We start from the raw sequence: 22,264 nt of genomic DNA on the forward strand, positions 1-22,264 counted from the left end.
GAGGGAAGTCAGGGCTTCTTGTTGCTGGATCAGCCTTGAGGAGTAGGGGGAGAGGCAGCTGGCAGGCCTGGACAGGTTTCCTGGCTCTCCAGCATGCACTTCACCCACTGCCAATGGGGTTTACTCATTTGCTTTTCACATTTCCTTGAACTTCAAACACCTTTTGGATGAGGCAAGGTCCCATGGAACTTGGAGACACCAGACTGGAGAGGGCACAGGGACAGTGAAAGACATAGCAGCTGGTTAGGAGCCCTTCTCTCCAGCCTGGGGCTCTGTTGAGCGTGGGAAGCTAGGAGCTGACCCCTGGGAGCCCTGCAACCAGGTAGCAAAGACAGGAAGGCAAGAGATGTGTGGCCACGTCTCTGCTCTGTCACTTGCGTGCTGGAGCCTCACCTGCCTCATCAGGGAAAGTGCTTAATAACACCATTTGGGCTGCCTGCTTCAAAGAGGATTTGTATAGAAGCCCAGATGAGTCAGCAAATGACCTTTACAAAGACTGTCAATCAAATACAGATAAATTAGTGTGAGCCAAGATGATGGTGGTGATGATGACTTCAACTTCCAGCCTGGTATGAGGGACAAAATGCACCAGCAAAACATACACACAAAACCCCTGGAGAGATGAAAGCTGGCAGCTCTGGCTCTACCAGTTCAGTCCAGATGCACAGCTCTGGTGTCAGAGCTGCCAATTTGAGCAGGGAATGTGCTCCCAGTTCCCCTTCTCCTTCTCCTAGAGGCACCAAAATTCTTAAGTTTGGAATAGAGTAAGGAAAACTCCTCCAGGGGAAAGTTTTGAAGGCCCAAACCTATTAATTTTATTAAGAATGTCATTCATTCATTATAACATTTCACAATTCTTTAACGTATAGGAGATGATTTCACAACTACTATATCAGTAATCGTGATTTTATCCTCCTTTTACAGATGAAGAAACTGAGGCTGAGATCAAGTAAATGAACTATGGTGACACGGCTAGTAAGTTGCAGCAATTTACACTGGGGGTTTCAGACTCCAAGATCTGTGTTCCTAAAAACCGGTGTTCAACTACAGAGCTAAAGAAAGACATGGGAGAGAGGAAAGAAAGGGGAAAATATGGAGGAGAAGAGAAAGAAGAAGGAAGGAGGGAGGGCTGGAGGGAACTAGGGAAAGAGGAAAGGAAAAAGAAAAGGAAGGAAAGAATGCAAAAATCATTGGAAGGAGCGGAGAGCCAGTTCATGCAATACACACCGGAAGGTAAGGCTCACGTCTGTGGGCGGACAGGTCCAGCTGCATGGTGCTCCGGTACTCAGGTGGTGTCCACTGTGTCCCTGCTAGTCACACACAGACTGCTACTGGAACCCTGCTCTTCCATGTCTGCAGGAACCCCCATTCCTCCACTGTGAACCCAACTCCATAGCTCCTACTTGAGACTTCTTGGTCGATTGCTTATGGATTCACCACTGGGAACCTCATCCTGCACCTGGCTGCAGTCCTGGGGGGTCCCCAGCAAGTGTTGGGGCTGTTGGGTGTGAGGGGAGGGGGAAGGGAAGAGGGTCGCCAGTCTTGGCCCTCCCCGCTCAGCCCTTCGAGCCTCTGGCTTTGGGGACGCTTGAGGTCTACACGGAGTTCGGGAGGACTGAAGGTCGCAATGACGAGAGAGGCAGAGGGGTCGCAGGGACCCGCATCCCTTAGCACCGCCTGCACCGGGGCACGTTCACATATAGTTGCCCAGGTAAATGAATGTGTGGTGCAAATTAAGCAGTGAAGGAATGGAGCGAGCAAAAGAGCCCAGGTTCCCGTGAGCAGAGGGCGGCACCCATGCTAGCCCTGTGGCCCTTAACGCCCAGGCCCTGATCAACTCAAGTCTGGTGCACTCTCCCCAGACGCAGTGCAAGAAATGAAACGACTGGAAACAGCAATCACAACTTGTTTCTCTCTGCGCCCGCCCCCGGCTGTTTTCTCCAATTTTGCCAAAGGTCTCCGGAATCCCACTTGACCGCCCTGCGCTCCCCGGGCCGAGCCTCTTCCTAAGCTGGTGCCTGGGCGCCGCCCCCTCTGCGAGCGCGCTGGGCTCGGGAACCCGGCGGACCCCGCGCCAAGGCTGGGGGCTGGAGTGGGAACGCCCGCGGCGGACAAGGGGGCGCTGTCCCCTAGGGGCCTCGCACTGGGACCAGGCCATGCATGCACTGTCTGCTCCCGGCAGCGACGAGCTTAGAAAGGGTGGTAGCCGATTTCTTCCAGGGGTCCACGGCTGCAGCGCAAATCCTCCTCCCCGGTCCCTGGATGAGATCCCTTCTCCTCCCCTCCTTCCCCCAACGAGGTGCGCTCCCGCGGCCTGGCACAGCCCTAGCGCCCCGCTCCTCCTGGACCGTCCCGGCCTAAGGATTTTTCTTGAGGAATTTCTGGCACAGGGGTCCAACACGGGAAATGGCCTCAGCTTCCCGGGGTAGGGATGTCCGCCTCGACCGTGGACACATTCTCTCCGCACCGCCCCCCTCTTCTCCCTGTTCCCGGCTTGGTCCCTGGTGCCAGCCAGCCCTGCCGCTCCACCTCGGGTTCCAGGATGCTCTCCCGGCTGCGGGACACCCTCTTTGCAGCCAGCACGGCTCCCCTCTCCCTTTGCTGATCAGCTCTGACCTGTGAGGATAGTGGGTGGAGCGCAAGGGCCCAGGGGCTGCTGCTGCTGGATCCTGCTGGGAAAGGAGAGGAAAATTAAGCAACCTATTTTAGAAGTAAAGTCCCTTCTAGGATGAAAATTATCATCCGGGGTCTGTAGGTTAAATTGGGAATTAAAAACAGAGAAGTTGGGCAGCCTGGGTGGCTCTGCGGTTTAGCGCTCCCTTCAGCCCAGGCGATGGTCCTGGAGACCTGGGATCAAGTCCCACATCAGGCTCCCTCCATGGAGCCTGCTTCTCCCTCTGCCTGTGTCTCTGCCCCCCCCCCCCCCCCCGTGTGTCTCTCATGAATAAATAAATAAAATCTTAAAAAAAAAAAACAACAACAGAGAAGTTGCATTACTCCATCCACCTCCCTTGGGGTCCCTGAGGTCGGTCTGGGAACACATGTTGTATACAAGGCACCTATGAACTCAGTGCATACTAAGATATTGAAATTTGGTCTTAGCATTTACAATGCTTTACATCTAGAGTTATAGTAACATCAAGCATCATATAGTGTTTAAGCTTTCATGTATTTTCTCACTGAATCTTCACAACAGCCCTGTGAGATCAAGTCTTAATATCGTCCTCATTTTAGGTTTAGGAAAAAAGGCCTAGGGAGATACCTGACTTCCCCAGAGTGGTTAAGTAACCAAACGCTGAAGACAGGTCCTGACTCCAGACCCCAGGGTCTTCCCATGACCATGCTACCTCCTTCCAGGGTCACCTCTACTAAGCCCTTCAACAAGGATGGCCCTCAGTAAATATTTGTAGGTTGAATTCCAGGATCTAATCAAGCTTTTGTTGTTGTTGTTGTTTTTACAGTAGGGTGTGTCTAAGCCTTGTTCACTCACTCACCTATTCATTTATTCGGCAGTTGCTGAGTGCCCACTGTGCTCTGGTGCTGCAGTAGGGACCAGGAGGACACGACGCATTGTAGGGCGTGAGCTGGCTTCGGAGGCAGGGGCCTGGCATCTTGGAGAGACTGGTGAGCTCCCAGCCCTCAGCCCTCCGAGCTGAGCGCCGGCCCAGAGCCTGCAGCTGCTGTCCAACCCTGGGGAGTCGGGGTGAGAGGAACTGGAAAGTCCTGGGGGGCGCGGGAGGGGTGGGTCTGAGCGACTCCACTCGGAGGAGCCGGAGGAGCCAGCGGGACGGGAGAAAAGGCAACCATAGGGAAATTCCCCGAGAGAAGAGCTGGAGAGGTGGGAGCTGGAGACCCCTGGGCCCTAGGAGACTAGTGGAGATGAGGGTGTCAGAGGAGAGAGGTCAGACGGCAGAGTGAATAAAGGAGAACCCAGGACGCGGGACCGCCGTCCGCACGGCCCGGGGCGTCGAGGGAGGGTGGGGGCTGCGGGAGCTCAGCGTGCAACCCCGGGCGGGAGGAATCCGCAGCCCTTGCCAGGGTCCGGCCGCCAAGGTTGGCTGGGGGCGAGGCTGTTGAAGCCCGGGTCATTCTGGAAAAAGTAGGAGTGTTCTCTTGGGAACGGCGCACAGCCTGCTCCGGGGGGATTCCTGGTCCTCGTCCCTCGCGCCCGGCCAGGCCCAGCGAAACCTGTCTGGCTTCGGTCCTCCGCGGCGTTCCGGGCGGGGAGGAGTTGGCGGAGTGTGGCCGCGGGAGGCCACGGCCCGTCGGGACAGGGCCCCGGAGTCCGGCTCCGCTCCGGGGCGAGGGGACTGCGGGCGGCGCCCGGCTCCCGGCTCCGCGACACCTGCGCCCGGGGCGCGCGGGCCGGGAGGCGGCGGGGCGCGGACTCCGGGAGGGACTGGGGAGGCGGGGGGCGGGCCGGGGCGGGCCGGGGCGGGCGCGGGGAGGCGGCCCCCCCCCCCCGGCGGGTCGGAGAGGGGACGCGGTGGCCCGGGACGCCGGGAGTGGGCCCGCGCCGAGACGGAGGGAGGGGCCGCGCCGCCTTCGAGAGTCATTGGAGGACGCGGCCGCCCCAAGCTGATAAATAAGGGGACGGGCCGCGGCTGCCAGCCAAGTTGGACGCCCGGGCCGCGCGAGGGCCAGGTCAGCGCCTGCCCTGGGAGCCGAGGGAGGGGACCCCCGTGCGGCCATGGCCTCGCTGTTGGGCGCTTACCCGTGGCCCGAGGGGCTCGAGTGTCCGGCCCTGGAAGCCGAGCTGTCGGACGGGCTGTCGCCGCCCGCCGCCCCCCGCCAGCCAGGGGACAAGGGCTCGGAGAGCCGCATCCGGCGGCCCATGAACGCCTTCATGGTGTGGGCCAAGGACGAGAGGAAACGTCTGGCGGTGCAGAACCCGGACCTGCACAACGCCGAGCTCAGCAAGATGCTGGGTGAGTAAGGCGGCGGGCGGGCCGGGCGCCCCGGGAGGTCGGCGGGCCAGGGCCAGGGCTGGGGCAGAGGCGGGGGCCCCCATCCCCATCCCGGGGGCTCGCGGCTGGGGCCCGGCCTGTGGGTACGCTCGGGGCGGGGGCGCGCGGGGCGCTCCTGTGCCCGCGGGGTCGGGCATCTGTGCGCGCGCGGTGTGCGCGCAGCCACCCGGGTTCAGAGCGGGGACATCGGGACGCGGCCCGGAGTGAAACCGCGCGGCCCGCTGGGGTGGGCCAGGAAGCCCACTGGCTGGAACGGGAGCCGAGAGTGGGGTCCCCGGGGACAGGCGGGGCCGACGGCGGCCAGGTCCCCGTCGCCCTGGCGACCGGGACCTGCGCGCACACAGGTCAGGACGGAAACGCAGAGGCCTGGTGGAACCGGGGTTTGGCAGGGATACTGAAGCGGGAAAGCCACCATTCCCTGAACTTTACCACTGGCACAATCACAGAAGGAAGCTGTGACTATTATCAAACGAATATTCGTGAAGAGAGACCCTGAGGGAACGCATCCCTTCTTTTAATTTAATTATTAAACCTGCAGCAAAAAAAAAAAAAGTACGCAAATAGACTCCATTCGATCGTGTATTTCTCAATAGCAGGAGCATAGATTCTGTGATTGAGATGCTGAGGACGGCAGTGAAGTCTCTCTCCTGGAGCCCGCCACTGCCCGGTTCCAGCGGGGGCAGCGGGCCTGGGGACCGGGAGGAGCCAGACCCCAGGACGCCAGAGGAAGGATGTTAGGGCACGTTGGAAAATTTGTTGGAGTTCGGGGTTTCTTCTCTCCCACGTCTGGAGCTGAGCACTTTCAACTCCACTCTACTTCTAACCTTTTTGCCTTTCCACGGAGTTTTTATTCATTTTAAGTGGTAGAAACTTTCAAAGCGTTTTGTAGTTATGGTGGGCACCAGGCCCTGAGACAAGGGACCGAATGTGGTCACCTGAAGCTGGCCTGATCTTCCCCAACCCCACCTGCCCAGAACTGAGCTTTTTTCCTTTTCCCTCAGCGCAGTACCATGGAGGGAGGGCTGTCACCCACCTTTCTGCTGGCTAAACCTATAGGCCCACAGAGAGGGTTCCAACCCTTTCAAAGCTGCTGGTTTTAAAAGCCTCCTACCCATGGTCTAGTCCCCTGGCTAGATATGCCCAGGACACACTGGTGGATCAGTGTCTCAGGGAGCCCTTTTCTTCATAAAAAATACTAAAAATTATATTTCATACTGTATGGGCATAAAGACAAATATATTAATATATACAATATATATACAATACAGTAAAATATTTACCAAAAAGTTCCTTTTTTCCTTCAGGTTTTTAAAGAAATGAAAACACTTTTTTGTGTGTGGTGGCCCCTCAACATTTTTTTTTTTTTTTTTTTGGTGGGCCCAGGCACTGCGCCTTTTGCTCAAACACAGCTCCTGTGACCAGAACAGAGTGAGGTTTCCCTTGCTGTGTCAGGCCAGAGGTGGGAGAGGAGCTCAGGATGGGGAGCCTTGCAGGATTGTGGCTGTGTGCTCCCAGGGAAAGGGCAGGTGAGAGGACCTGCCTGACAAATGCCTCTAGTGAGCTGATTTCTGTTGGCAATTTGCACTTAGGTTTCCAGAGGGTGTAGTTCATTTTGCAGGAAGATGTTGATTCCTTCCCATTTAACCACGCAGGCCTTGGCCCTGGGCAAGGAGCTTTTTAAAATATGGACTTTCTTAGGGCACCTGGGTGGCTCAGTGGTTGAGCCTCTGCTTTTGGCTCATGTCATGATCCTGGGGTCCTAGGATCAAGGGAGCTTGCTTCTCCCTCTGCCTATGTCTCTGCCTCTCTCTGTGTGTCTCTCATGAATAAATAAAATCTTCAAACAAAAAATATGGACTTTCTTAATAGGGGGCAGCAGGATGTCCCCCTTCCACCCCATGATCTTGCCCAGCCCTTTCCTTTCTGACCTAGGCAAGAGTCCCAACTTTTTAAACTATAAGCTTTCCAATCATTAACCTTAGAAACATCACCTGGAAATAAATGCATAAATAAAAAAAATCACCTGGTATCACCACTCTTTTTAGTATACTGTGAGTGAGAAGGCACATAAGGACAGTTATACATTAATGGCATGTAAAATGACTATTTTATTCAAATTATGGCATCCACGTACACTTAGAAACTAGAGTCACATTTTATATTCAGTCCACAGACAGGGTGTGGGGTGTACCTAGATCTTGGGCCTCTTGCAACAACTTTGCAGTCTCAGCCACGGCTGGGAACTGCTGACCAACCCCAAACCCAGAGTTCCTGACACTTTTAGAGTTGCCCTTTTAAGCGATGGCTAATTATATTAATTGACAACTCTCTCACAATAGTTATAAACTTATATCCCAATGGTAGAGCGCCTCTAATAATTGCCCTCCCTCAGTGCCCTTTGAGGGCCAGGCATGCAGAGTCAGCCAGTGGGGGTACCAAGGCAGCAGTACACATAGCTCTGTACTGGTGCCTGTGCCAGCTGTTCTGGGTGGGGGTACTTAACCTCAGAGCTAGTCAGTCTCAAACTTCAGGATATGTTAATCAGGAGGGAACTTTCAAAGTTGCAGAATCCCGAGTCCACTCAAGGAGAGAACAGTGTAAGGTGTCCAGAAATGACCTTCAGAAAACCAGCAGCCAGAGGGATGTGCAATGAACGTACTGACAGATGAGACAGCGATGCTAGAGCAATTTACAAAACAGCACAAAAGGGAGTAAGGATGGATAGAAAATGCAAGTGAACCCAGCTCTTTAGCACCAGTGGGCTACAAGTGTGGGTGCGTCTTAAAAGAGACAGTTTTGAGTTGGATAGTATTGCAACACATTTTATAATGAGGAAAAGAGAGACCCAGAGAAACTAAAGAATTTGCTTCTGTATGAAGAGTCAATGGCTGAGCAGTTGCCCCCTGCCACAGTCAAAGCCCACTAGCTAAGGAGACAGCAGGGAGCGTTGTTAGCATGAGTGTGTGCACCTGTGTGCATGCAAATGCAAATGTGTGCATGCACTGTGTACGAGTGTGCCTGTGCGTGTTGCAGGCAGATGCTCGCATTCTCATAATGGGCTTTATATGGCAGGGTCCTAACTGAACCTGAGATGTGAGGGATAATGGTCTGTTCCCTAAGTGAGATCCTCTAATTTACTTATATCTCTGAAAAGATTGACTGATCTTGAGTTCCCTCACAAGAAGGCCTGTGGGATTTATGCCATAAAAAATACAGCTTGGCTTCCTGAGAGGCGCGATAATCAGCCAAGGCACAGGGTTTTCATTAAAAGCCACAGATGATTAGACGTGATCCACTTAGGGTTAAAAGAGAGAGAGAGAGAGAGCCTAAATCAATGTGGTCGTTATATACTTTATTCTGTGTCTGACATGGGGTCTGGCGGGCCTTTTGCTGTGAATCCCGCATTGTTTATACGTTTACATCACCTAGCGGCTTTTGCAGCGGAGGTGAAGTGACCCAGTGCGTGGGGGGCCTTAGTGGTCTCGCGGGGTGCACGCGGGGCGAGGTTGGTTGGGCCTCGCAGAGCCGGGATCTGGGCTGGGAGCGGGGTGCGAGGAGTCCGCGGTGGGTGTCCTTGCAGTGGGTTGGGGGCGGGGGGACCCGCGGCTGGGATGGGGGACCGAGGCGGAGGTGCATGTGGGATGCCGGGAGGGAGGCACGGGCTCCTGAGACAGGTGCGCCGGCCTCCCCAGGTGGCGCAGATGCTGAAAGCGTCCTTCTCTGACTTGTGTGAGCAGGAAAGTCGTGGAAGGCGCTCACGCTGTCCCAGAAGAGGCCCTACGTGGACGAGGCGGAGCGGCTGCGCCTGCAGCACATGCAGGACTACCCCAACTACAAGTACCGCCCGCGCAGGAAGAAGCAGGCCAAGCGCCTCTGCAAGCGCGTGGACCCGGGCTTCCTCCTGAGCTCGCTGTCCCGGGACCAGAACGCTCTGCCCGAGAAGAGGGGCGGCGGCCGCGGGGCGCTGGGGGAGAAGGAGGACAGGGGTGAGTACTCCCCGGGCTCCGCCCTGCCCAGCCTGCGGGGCTGCTACCACGAGGGGCCGAGCGGCGGCGGCGGCGGCGGCACCCCCGGCAGCGTGGACACGTACCCGTACGGGCTGCCCACGCCCCCAGAAATGTCGCCCCTGGACGTCCTGGAGCCGGAGCAGACCTTCTTCTCCTCCCCCTGCCAGGAGGAGCATGCGCACTCCCGCCGCATCCCGCACCTGCCGGGGCCCCCTTACTCACCGGAGTACGCCCCCAGCCCCCTCCACTGCGGCCACCCCCTGGGCTCCCTGGCCCTCGGGCAGTCCCCGGGCGTCTCTATGATGTCCACCGTACCCGCCTGCCCCCCGTCTCCTGCCTATTACTCCCCTGCCACCTACCACCCTCTCCACTCCAACCTCCACGCCCACCTTGGCCAGCTCTCCCCCCCTCCCGAACACCCCGGCTTTGATGCCCTGGATCAGCTGAGCCAGGTGGAACTGCTGGGGGACATGGATCGCAATGAGTTCGACCAGTATTTGAACACTCCTGGCCACCCGGACTCTGCCGCAGGGGCTGTGGCCCTCAGTGGGCATGCCCCGGGCTCCCAGGTGACATCAACAGGCCCCACAGAGACCAGCCTCATCTCCGTGCTGGCCGATGCCACGGCCACGTACTACAACAGCTACAGCGTGTCATAGAGCCCGAGGCAACCAGCCCAGCCCTGCGTCGCCGCCGTCCTCCGCCTCCCGAGCGAGCGCGGAGCACCGAGGCCACCGCGCGGGGCTCCCCGCTCTCCTGCGACCGCCGCGGGGCGTGCAGGCCTGACCGTGCGCGGCGCAGAGGGGGCTCTGCCGAGCTGAGCGTCTCCGCGCTCCCGGCCGCCTGCGTTTTGAGTGCATTCCTTCAGATGGGTTCTCATTGGCTCCACACCCCGGGAGTAAGGCAGGGTAGTTGCTGAAAGATGGTTAACCGGTAGAGGTTCATTCCCTTCTCCCGGTCCCCATCGCGGGAAGGAACGTGTCAAACTCTCCGCCGCATTCACACCTCTCCAGCTTCTGACCCAGACGCATGGGGTACAGCGGGCCTGATCTCTGGGTCCTCCAGGTGAGGAGAGCCCTGGGCTGGGATCCCGAGGACCCCGGATCCGGTCCCGGTTCGGCCTTGGAGGGCCGGTGCAACCCCCACCCCTCTCTCTTCCCCTTCAGGCCCCTCCCGCAGTCTGTAAAGTGGGGGGACAGACTTGACATCTAAGGCTCCTTCTGCTCCAGGGTTTTCTGACCTAGTATTCTTTCGAGGCTAATTAAAAGGAAGACGAAGTTTGACTTAGCAAGTTCATTAACGGCCAACCCGGCGATAACTCCGTGCGCGCAGCCCAAGAACACTGGCTTTGTGCATTTGGCTGCCTTCCAGAATGATCATGGTCTTGCAAAAGGACTCTTCCAATTTGAGAAAAAACAAAACAAAACAAAACAAAACAAAACATTCGTCTTGATTTGGGGAATTAACCACTAAGGTTGACTGCACCATTGAAAATGGGATTGAATTCAAGCCACTGGTTTTTAAACCTATTTTTAAAGATAAATTATTTTTTATTACACACGCATTTCAAGAGAATACACACAGCCTGAATATATACAGTCCGTGTATGTGGGATGTGCACCACACACACACCTGCATGCACACCCTTAAATGCACGTCTGTCCACCCTACATCAGATACTCTGGTTGATGTTGGCAATATTCTTAACGACCCAAAGAGCAGGGAGCCCAAAAAGGATTTCTGCACAGCAACATCACTTACCTCCAATCTGAATGTGTGGATTGCTTGAGCAAAATTTCAGCATACTCTCCCCTCTGCACGTGCAAAAGGAGCTTCTTTCTCACTGTCTCCGACTCCCCTTCTTCCTTTCCCAGGATTTCTTCTCTTCTGCACTGTTCTTCCTCCTTCCCTGAATTGGCCACAAATTCAAAGATCCCCTGGCTTCAAAATACTAAACATGATTCCTACTACGGCTGAGATGGCAATCCCTTCTTCTCACCAGACAGCTGGTTCTCGGTAACATCTTCAGCCAACACTTCAACTTTCCCTTCACTATACAGACTTCCCAAAGAACAGAAACGCACTGTGATTCAGAAAATGTTTCTGAGCCCTGACCCACCCCAAAAACATTTCCATCCTTCTCTCAAACCTCCTTGGAAGGAACATACCTAGCAGTGCGTGAAAAGGCAGCTGTTTTATCTTTTAATTGCAGCATATTATTGCCTGTATGAAATATGTGTTTTATATATTCTCCTATTTTTAGCTTATATTTTATATTGTTGAGAGATCCTTTTTTTTCCTTCCAAGGTGTCCTACTATAAAATTACTTATAAGATATAATTAATCTTTATGCTATTGCTGTATATGACATTTGGCAATAAATAGTAAATCGTTGACAATATGATTGACTGGTGCAGTCCAGAATGTATATTAATAATCTTGTAAAACATCGTCACAGATATTAAGCTAAACTGTTCCACTTTTTTTTTTGTAAGAACTATACATGCTTCGGAACGGTTGTAGATATTGATCTGTCTAAAATATTTAATTTAAATAAATGTTTTTGTACCATGACCATTCTATCATTTGAAATATAGTTTTGCACACAGAAAAGGTGTTCCAGGGAGGCATAGATATTATGCCCGGTTCTCCTTTATAGTAGTGGTCAAAATACTTTCTACAGTAATTTTTTTATTTTAAAAATGTTATCTAGTAGGGTTGGTTTATTTTATGAATTGTGCTCAAGAGATAAAGCCTTATTTGACACATTGGAAACAGCGTTGTTGTTGTAAAAATCGTAAGAAAAGACCAGTTCATAATTTACCTGCAGAACAATTTTCTCCTCAGGATGACTTCACATTTATAAAGTGGAATGAGGTAATTATCAGGCACTCTCAAGATAGGACGTAATAGGACGTAAGTTCTGCCCAATTGCTTGCTTACTTAAGGCTGCCACACTTTTTCCTTTTTTGAAATAATCTAGAAAAATACCTAGCTTTCTCTCTTTACTCTGCATTTATTGATGTGGTTTAACAAGACATCGCAGGCTCTCAAAACCTGCTGGAATGCTGTGGAGAAGGTAGAGAAGCACCCGGATCGGTAATTAAAGGATGTAACATCTTGTGAGGTTTAGGATTAAAATCTCAGCCAAAGATGGCCTGGAAAAAGCTGATGATTACTCAGTCCCCTTGCAGGTCATGGTACCTGGCTTCTCTATGTGGGGAGGCAGTTGTAACTTGTTCAAGTCAAGGGTAGCCCTGTGTCTTCCAGGCTCTCTGGGCCAAGGAGTGGGTTCTGGGAGGGCCCAAATGGGCATATGTTCATCCTTCAATTCTGATCATAATCTATAGTCATTACTTTAATGGCACTTTATAGGTGTAGGGACATTTATGGCCAGTTTTATGGGCTAATCCTCACTCACAATCCTAGGTGGGGCCCTGTCATCCATCCACCTCATGGTGCAGCCAGGGATACTGAGGCCCAGGTGGGAGGTGGTGCATTGTAGCTCACCCTGCTCAGTTGGTGGAGGCTGGAGTTCCAGCATTTCATCAGATACATTTGTTGGCAGCGTCAGCTGAGTAGTCTAGAGACTTCATGACTCTTTTAGTGCTTCACCATGGCATGGAATGACACGCAGTCCAATTCAGACCTATCACAGCTTCGGGGAAAGAAAGAAAGAGAAAAGAGAAAATTATAGGGTCAGAGTTAGATAAAACCTGAATTCATGGCCTTCCAGGCCCACCGTTGTGGCCGCCTGCAGGGTCATCAGCTGTCTGGAGGACTCACTGGGCAGCGTCTGCACAGGACATCGCCCTTGGCACTGCCAAATGGGCATATTTCTTTGCAGGACATACTGTGGGGGCAGGGACGTTGTCTGTGCCTCTGGGAGGGCAGGAAACAGGCAGGCGACAGGGCTGCTCTTTCACTTTGCTCAGCTGTGAGTGAAATTCTTGTGCTCAGAAGCCAGGAGTATCTTAGAGTTTTAGCTGCCCATTCTGAGAACCTATCTGTCCCCAGGGACAAGAGCATCTTCCGCTTTGGTGATGAGAATTGATGGGTGTGCACAGTTGTCCTTCGTTTCTCAAATGTAGATGTTACTATCTCACTCTTCCTAAAGATCCTTCAGTACCTGCTCATCACCCACAGCACCCAGGGTGAACACAGAAGTGGGGTCATGTGAATGCAATGAAGTTCCTGCTTCTGGGTTTCTCACTTATTAGCTCTGGTAATGTATTCATATGCCCCCAGCCCCTGCCTTCCCAACTGTATGAACTTCAACGCCCGTGGCACCTGGCTTGGCTCCATGTGAGTGCCCCGGTAGCTAATCTTTTTCCTCTTTCCAGAAGCCTTTCAGAGCATCTCCCTACCCACCACTGGGTACCTATTGTACAAAAAGTTTATTGTTCTCTGAGATACTTTCCTTCCCCATACTTCTGTGTTTATCCCAGTGAGGGGGGAGCTCTTACTCCCAACACCTGTCTGACGACATCCCATACACTGTCCAAACCCAGCTTATATGTCCCCAACTTTGCCTGGTGGAGGGGCCAGTCACTGACCTCCCTGAGCTCTTATGGGACTTGAGCAGACCTTGGTGACAGTGCTTACTGCTTGGCGGTGGAATCCCCCATCCATATGCATCTTCCCCAGCAAGATAGACACATAGTAGTCGCTCAAAAGTAACATGAAGGAATGAAGGAATGAATGAATGAATAAACATCTGAAGTATTCCAGTTAATCTTCTTGGTAAAGGCCTAAGACTTCCTGGGTCCCCATTTCCTTGCCTATCTCTCTGCACACCAACACCTGGAGCCTTTGTGTGTGTCTAATTCTCAGGGCTCTGAGGCTGGAGATACATCTATGGCTAGTCACTCTCACCTGCTAGATTGTAGTCTGTAGTAAACAGGTCAGGAAGGGGCACAAGTGTACTGCAGGATGATCTCTTCTACCATCCCATCCCAGAGCAGCTGGATAGAGCTGGCTTTGTAATGTTTGTAACTGCTTGCTTTCCTTTTGAAAATTAGGCTCTTGATTTTCTCCCAGAGAAGGGGATTTGGAAGGAAGGGAGAGGGGAGGGGGAGAGAGAAGGAAAAAGGGAGAAAAGACACACACACTATCTATTATCTATCTATCTATCTATCTATCTATCTATCTATCTATCATCTATCTATCTATCTATCATCTATCTATTTATCTATCATCATCTATCATCTATCATCTATCTACCTTAGTCCATCCATCTTTTTAATCTATCCATCCATCCATCCTATGCATCCATCCATATCTATCATCTATCTATCTCCTATTGATATTTAAATTCTTAAAAGAGAAAGTCTTTGTGGAAAGTTTAGAGAAAAAAGATAATCTATTATTCATAACTTCAAGACATTGCTGGTAATTTTTTTTTTACATATGTCCATCCAGTCTTTAAAAAATCTTTTTTTGTCTAACTCTATGTATGCGTATGTCTTTTATAATAGACATTTTTATTCACTAATATTAAGTAAACATTTTCCTGTGCTGTAGACTTAGTTTTTCTGTAAGAGGTATTTTCTTTCCAGTTGAAATGGCAATTTGGAAAAAAGAAAAATTAGCCACTCCATGACTTTGACATAGCTATATTCAATATAGTCATGTTGGTATGCCGAACTTCTTAGTCTTGTATTTGTGTCTTCAAAATTGTACCTGGTGTGATCACAGTGTAGATATAGGTACCACTGGTATTTGGCTTTATTCTCTCAAAAGTCATAGGAAACATAAAAGTTTCACCATATTCGATTTTCCACTTTTCTTTTTTTCCACTATAAATAACACTGCAGTTAACATTTACTTGTTTATATCTTTGGCTAGTCTTCCAGCAAGGTATCACCAGATCTAGACCTACGAACAGGTTTACAGCTTTTGCTTCAACTGCTGGTGTGTTGGGTTTCCCAAAGAGTCTCAATTGGTAGTGAAGGCACAAAATGCTTCCATTCAATTCCCAGAATGAACTAACTCTTTCTTAACAGGAAGAATTAAAACACCTGAAGACTACTTATGAGTGACTTAAATCATGCTCAATTGGCTTCACTTGTCATGGTGGCTTTGTCTTTCTGAGGACCTATTATGTGCTTGCTGCTGGTTTCCATTGGCAAGTTGTGAGTGTTCCTTTGCCTAAACACCATGGATGGCATGTCCTTCTCTGAGCATCAAGTTACTACGCAGGGGAAAGGATTATTCTATCAGCAAGGCAGTTGGGTTGGTTTCTGAGTCCCTCAATACACCTCAATACACTGCTGGCTGTATTCACAGGGCACTCAGAGTTCTAAACACTCTAGGAGGGTGTCTGGAAAATGCCTGAACCTAGAGGTCTGACGTTACCACATCACTGGATTTTAATTAGGATTTGAGTAAATCCCTGAACCTGTTGTTTCATCTAAGGAAATGGTGGATTTGTAGATACTTGAGAAATCATAAAGTTTCTATGCATGTACAGGATACCTATTGTCTATTTCAGGTTTCTTTAAACAATTGAGGTTTTTTTTTGTTTTTGTTTTTGTTTTTTTAGGCTTGGAAGCTGGTACTAGTTTGAAAAATCTGGAACTATGCAATTGTTGTACTGGGATTGCTTGTTTGGGAGATATAAGGGGACAGACCTACAATATGGCCAGGGGGATTACAGATGACTCATTTGGTTTCCTTGTCTGGACACTGAGCAGGATTGGAAGAGACCACGGGGTCATTTATACCATTCTCCTGCCTCTACTGAGGGCAGCGTCATAGCCACTCTTGGCACATGGCTTTCTATCTGATCTGAGAGTCCTCCAGAAAAACGGATCTTTCTCTGTAAGCTAGTCCAACAACTTCCATCACCAGAAAGTTCTGTCTTGTACCTCACCTAAGTCCCTCCTGCTTCAGTCCAAGTCCATGTGGGTTGACGTCATCTGTGGACAGGGACACATTTGTCCCCATCTTGCTCAGGTACTCCTCATTCCTGCAGGCTGGTGATCATACCGTTTTGCTCTTCGCCACTGTGGGGCCATGTCTGAGGCCCTGGTTAGGGTGTGGTTTCCTCCAGGTCCTCCTGAGGTCTGCATTCCCCTTAATCAGAGGCTGAACTTTGTAGGGACATGGGAGGGGTGGGAGGAGGAAGGTCTTATTGTACGCTGCATGACAGAGGGAGGTAGGGGATTTCACCAGGGAATGGGAGCATGGACTCCGTGGGCACTTCTGGAATGTTCTGCATGTAGGCATAGGGTGTAGTCATTTCTCAGAGGGTCACACAGCTGGGTCTAATGGTGGGTCTCCTGGCTCTGCTCACCACAATTCCACTGGTCACTCATCTTCCATCCCTCTGAGGGACTATAAGGTTGCACAGGTCTGGGACAAGTGAGGGGGGAGACCTTAAAACAACAAAAATGTTCCACTGGATTCTGGAAAACTCACTGGATTCTGATGAATGAAGTGTTTGCAGCCTCCAGAGGCCTCGGGGTGCTGGCTGTTGCATCTTAGAAGTCCTGATGACAAACCTAAAGGTGGGGCTGTGGCTTCCGTGGGTAACAGGTCATGTGAAGAGGGCAGGTGGCCACATGTGCGTGCTCTGGCCTGTGTCTCTCCACACCGACTAGTCCTTATCATGTCAGAGAAGGCAGAGAGCTGCATAGCTCTTCCATTCCAACCCGACAAGTCCTAGAACCTGCTTTTCTTTCATTCCCTTCCCTGAAAAGCAGAAGCACCAGCTCCATATCTCAGGGCACCATGAAGGTCAGGGAAATTGTGGAACCTTAAAATCTGTGATAAAGTGATTTGTTCTGCAGATGACCAGCACTCCATTGGAGGCGTCCTAGTGTAAACAGAATGGTGATATTTTCACTGGAATGAACAAGGGGGTTTGGGATTAGGAAATTCTTGGCCCAGTTCTGTGACCTTGAAAAAAAATCACTGGAGGTCAGAGCTGGAAGGTATTGTTATCATGCTGTCAACCCCCAGGTGTGATAAGAAAGGAAATGGAGGCCCAGAGAGGTCAGGTCAGGGGACTTGCCTGAGAGCCAGCCACTGAGAGTAGTACAAGCGGGTGCAGCACTCTGGGGGGCGGGGGAGATGCCGTGGGGAGGGAAGGGGTGAGACCCTCCAGGACCGAGGTGGTCCATCTTCCTTAGCCAAGCAGGGTGGCTAGGACAGGGCTATGGGAGAAGATGCCCCCACGGCTCTCTCTGCTGGATGGGGCGGGAGTGTGTGGAGGGAGTGTCTTAGCTGTGGGCAAGGGCTAGTGGCATAGGTGCAGGGGCAAGGGGTAATGAGAAAAAGGAGCCCTGGGAATGAGATGGGAGGGGAGGCAGGAGCCGTGTGGCAGGCCTTCAGAAGACCTCCCTCCTGTGCTTCTTAAAATCCAGCTGGTCTGGTGGGTGCTGGCCCGGGGTGGGGGAGTCTAGGAACAAGCCTCCCAGAGGATAGAATCCCAGTGCACTATGCTCGGAGGCAGGCATACCGCCCCAGGGTTCCCAGCCACTTCAGGGAACAAGTGGTGGCTTCCGAGGACCAGAGGGGCCTGATGAGCCGCCCAGACATCTCCAGGAGCCAAGGGAGCCCCGTGTCCTGTTTTGCCATCCCTGCCTCCCCCAACCCTGTGCCCAGGCTGTAGGAGCTGGGGGGCCAGGGTAAAAGGCAGCAGGGGGTCAGGGGCAGCAGGGAGGCCAGGAGGCCAGGGAGCCAGGGCAGGGCTCCAAGGGCAGCAGCAGTGGTGGAAGATGAAGAGGTGGGGAGGAGGGGCCTTGAGAGGGCGGAGGAACAGCCGGGCTGCTGAGTATTTTCCTGCCCACGGGAGCTGCTGTGACCAGGAGGAGGTGGAGGATGTGGCCGGAGCCCAGTGTTTCCTGCCTGATAAGCCAGCCCCTCCCTGGGAGCCCTGGCTGGGCCTACCTTCTCGCCCAGGGCCCTGCCAGGGAGGGACTGGCTGAGGAGGAAAATCACTTCTCCAGATTAGCTTGCCCAGGCCGAGCCTTCCTCCCCCGCCCCTGTCCCCATGGCAGCCACAGGAAATGAGGCTGGGGCCCAGCGGCCCAGAGGTCCCCACCTTCAGGGCACTCCGGCTCCAGGCCCAGGGACTCCGGTTTGTCTCAGGGCCCCGCCATCCAAGTCCCCCCAAGAGCGGAAGCCTTCTTGCTCCAAAGTCAACCATTTCCAAGGGGGGCAGTGACTGCAAAGCTTTCATGTGTTTGTCAGATCTCATGCCTGGAGTTTGGGCCTAGAAAACCTGTCCCTTTACTCACGGTTGGTCCACACAGCAGCCCCCTCCCACCCGGCTAACTGTCCAAGGGCCCCGAGGGCGGAGGTCATGGGAGGCCAGATGCCAGGCTGGGCCCTGAGACCCAACCCTTGGCCCGCTCTGCCCTCACGGGGCTGTGTGGCTGCAGAGAGTCTCTGACCTTTTCCAAGCACTGCTCCTGGCCTCTAGGTCTCTAACTAGGAGGGAGAGCCACATGGGAGCTCACGGCCTGCCGCCCTCCTAGCAGTCCCCATCTGGGACTGACTCAGAACTCAGGACACTTCTGGCACTGCAGGAACAGTGGCCAGCATTTAAGAGGGTTGGGCCCCCTCAGGGCAGTCCACCCCACCAGGGAGGGAGGAGCCTGGGGGGACAGCTCCTCCTCCTCAGTGGCGCTGGGCTGACCTGGCTTCCTGCTCCCCTCTCTTCTGCCCATAGAGAACATCCTCTTCTGTTTTCCCACCCACCACCCTGTCCCCCGGGGCCAGTCTCCTCCCTGGAAGCCAGGCTGCCTTGGCTCCAGGTTGGGAACATAGGCTCCCAAGGCAAGGGAGAGATGCTTCTTCGAAAACACTGTTTCGAAATAAGGACAGAGTCCCAGAGTGTAGGATCACGGCTCAGAGACACATTCACACAAGCCCCACCAGGAGTTTGGGCCACCCATAGCAGGTGAGCCCCCTACAACTGCGTGGCGCTCCCTCAGGCTGGCCACCCCCTCCCGCCCCGCTGGTGAAGGCACCCCTCTCCCCACTCCCACCCTCACGTGGAGGCTGATTCTCAGTTAACCGAACTGCAGAAAGGGAGAGTATTTGATGCCCGGTGCGGACAAACACATACTTGCCGAGGTGAAAATGTTTATGTAGGTGTGGACAATACCTGAGTGTGCACACTCACGTGGGCAGCCAGGCAGCCCCTCTACCTTCACACTCGGTGCACTGCCATTTATAAAGCGCCCTCCCATTTGGTATTTCATGCGATTGTCATGGCAATCCCGGCGTAGGTATGGTTATGCCCCCTTCACAGGTCCTGGAGCTGATGCTCAGGTGGGGCAAAGGAGTGGAGTCAGGTGTCATTGCCGGTAAGCAGACGGGGACCGTGCCCGAGGCAAGGCTGTTTCTCAGCCTGCTCCCTGGGGTGAGCATCCACACAACCACAGCTGAGCCTCAAGAGCCCAGGTGCAGCCCAGGAGGGTACCAATTCCACCAGCAGCAAGCCCACCTGCCTCCTGGCTGAGGGCACAGGGCCACCTGGGCCGCCAGGCCTTCCTTTGCTGTCCTCCCAGATGGGCGGTCTCCTGTTCGTGGGATACCTGGAGATGAGAGAGGCGGGTGAAGGGAGAAATTCAGGGTCCACACCTTTTCATTTTATGCTCTGCAGGGCTGGCTCAGCCACATGCCTGCTGTGTTGCTGTGTGACCTTGGGTAAATCACTTTCCCACTCTGGACTTCCATAAATTAGGAGGTTATACTCAACAGTTTCCAAGGGGAAGAATGCTCTGCCTCTCGAAGCCTGTGAAAGAGAAGCAAAGAAAAGAAGGGAGTTCCCCTCCTTTCTGCTCCTGGCCTCAGCATGGAGTGGTCTCTAGGGAAGTGGTAGTGGTGGGGTGTGCCCAGTGCAGCGCCACCCTGCGCAGAGCTGGAGCGGTGCCTCTGACACCCAGGCCCTGAGCATCTCCTACCACATCAGCCCATCCTGGCTCCGCTGCTCTGGGCCTCTGTCATCAGGCTCAGCTTCTGTCACCAGGCTACACATGAGGCCCCTGGACACCTGGTCTGACCCTGCTCCCACGTATCACCCTGCCCCACCTCCTTGGGACTCAGCCCCACCTTACCCACATCACCTGATCTTTCTACCTCCCTGCACAGGCTGTTGGGCTGGACAGGATGAGGTAAGAGGCCGCTGTCATCTGAGCCTAGCCTGGCAGGTCCTCATGTAACCCTGACGCAGAGGAGCAACCCTCCCCGTCAGGCATGACCCGGTGCAAAGGCTGCAGCTGGTCTCCAGAGGGATGCTGGGGTTCCTCCATGGTCCTTGGAGAACCCTGGGCAGTGCCCACTCCAGGCCCTCACCACTATCACTCACTGGCTATCACTCTGAGCCTGTCCCCCTCCAGTCCAGCTAGAAGTTCCATAAGGCCTGGAAATACCACCTTTTTGCTTAAACTTTCGCCTATGAGGTAAAGCTTAGACTTTTCAGAGGACATTCAGGCCCCACTCTCCTGGCCAGCCTCTTGTGCCCTGACTCACTCCCTATAGCACACCCTGAGTTCTGGGCACAGCAAATTTCCAAATAGGACTCGTTTCCTCACACGGCAGTGCCTTTGCATAGGCTGTTCCCTCAGGCCGGAAAGTCCTTCTCCACATCTTTGCTCTGTGGATTCTTCCTTCATGTCTCAGGACCCAATTCAAATGTTCTCCTCCCCCTCAGAGAGCCTCTTCCACGCACCCTCCACCATCCAACCTACCCTGTCCCAGTCCTTACCCCAACCAAGTTCGCAGCCCCAACTTCTGCGTATTCCCATCACACAGCATCTCTGGTGCAATGAGGCAATCTCTGTTTTTGACCCTCTATCCTCCCACTAGTCTGGGAATGTGTTTATCTCGCAAGGCACCTTATTTATCTTTGATTCCACGGGGCCTACTTTGCATCGGGCACATAGTAGGTGTCCCATCAACATCTGTTGGGTGATTGAACAGCTACGCAGGGGTTGGATACTTACAGGTCAGTTCTCTGCCTGATGTTTGATCTTAGACAAGTCGCTTTGTTTTTCCGTGACTCAGTTTTTCTTTGGTACTGGTTCATGTCAAGAATTTTCAGATTATGGTAATAAATAGAAGCAATAGGAATAGCTCAGGAGATGATCAATGGTGAGATATAAATTTCTAAGACAATCACCTCTTGGTGATCCCTGGAAAAATTTAATTCTACATTGGCTCTCTGCCACCTCCTAGCCCGCGTTCATACCCCACCCTTGGCCATCAGTCAGGAATGAAAACTATTTGTAATATTGTCCCCACCAGAGCAGATTAGGAAGAAAATTGGTACTGCATCTGGGAAGATGATATATATATATATATATGTATATATATTATACGTGTATGTGTGTATATATAGGAATGCATAGCATTTATTAGTAGTATTACATAGCATTATTATTAGTAAGGAGCAAGCTGTTAATTTTTTTTTAAGATTTTATTTATTTGTTCATGAGAGACACACAGAGAGAGCCAGAGACACAGGCAGAGGGAGAAGCAGGCTCCCTGTGGCGAGCCCGATGCAGGACTTGATCCCAGAACCCTGGGATCACAACCTGAGCCTCAACCACTGAGCCACCCAGGTGCTCCACTGGCTGTTAATTCTACAGTAATAAGGATGCTAAGTTCGCCTTGGAAGTAAATTTAGCCCTTTGGTAAGTTACCTTTCCTGAGCCTAATTTAAAAAACCTTTTATTATTTCCTCCATTAAACATGTTATGAGATATATACAGAAAGCTTGGAAATACATAGATACAACAACAGAAAGAGAGAGAGAGAGAGAGAGAGAGAGAGAGAGAGAGAGAGAGAGATCCTCCGTATAATCTCCGTACAAAGGACACCTGCTGTTAACATTGTGTTGTATTCCTTTCAGACTTTTTTTCCTAGGTATACGCGCATGCTCACATAAGTATTTTTAAACTCTATTTTAGACTCTTGGCATTACATTGTTTTGTAAACTCACATTTTTGAAAAGCAAAAATGTAGCTTGAATATGTTTCAGCATCCATGCATACCTCTTCCTGGATGATGAACATTCTGTTGTGGGCTCTTCTAGAAGTTGCTTTTCTGTTCCCTATCTTCTCAGACCCCATGAACACCCTGTGGTTTGCTGAAGAAGTCCGAGTTGCCCTAAACGAGGACCTACCTCTCGTGCCAGAATGAGCAAAGTACACAATCGCCACCTGAAGACACCTGAAGGGTTTCTCAGCCTTCAGCTGGACCCCTCTTTCCAGAAGCACAGCCACCCTAGGACTCCCTCCTGTGCATGTTCCCCAGGAAGTGTGCGGAGCTTTC

The 22,264-nt window shown here is 52.4% G+C and overlaps 1 protein-coding gene across 2 annotated transcripts; it reads left to right on the plus strand.

The window, feature by feature from the left end:
• The first annotated feature begins 4,498 nt into the window (after positions 1 to 4,498).
• SOX7 (SRY-box transcription factor 7) lies at positions 4,499 to 22,264 on the plus strand. Of its 2 annotated transcripts, XR_005378610.1 has the most exons (3): positions 4,499 to 4,928; positions 8,705 to 10,039; positions 22,056 to 22,264. XR_005378610.1 is itself a non-coding variant. In XM_038573662.1 (2 exons), the coding sequence occupies exons 1-2, from the start codon at positions 4,691 to 4,693 to the stop codon at positions 9,631 to 9,633; spliced, it is 1,167 nt and encodes a 388-aa protein (XP_038429590.1). In that variant the 5' UTR covers positions 4,499 to 4,690; the 3' UTR covers positions 9,634 to 11,548. The 2 variants fall into 2 exon arrangements, 1 of the variants encoding a protein (XP_038429590.1); XM_038573662.1 differs by lacking the exon at positions 22,056 to 22,264 and having other exon boundaries at positions 8,705 to 11,548.

The sequence above is a fragment of the Canis lupus genome, chromosome 25 (genome assembly GCF_011100685.1).
Source record: "Canis lupus familiaris isolate Mischka breed German Shepherd chromosome 25, alternate assembly UU_Cfam_GSD_1.0, whole genome shotgun sequence".
In the NCBI taxonomy this organism is placed as follows: domain Eukaryota; kingdom Metazoa; phylum Chordata; class Mammalia; order Carnivora; family Canidae; genus Canis; species Canis lupus.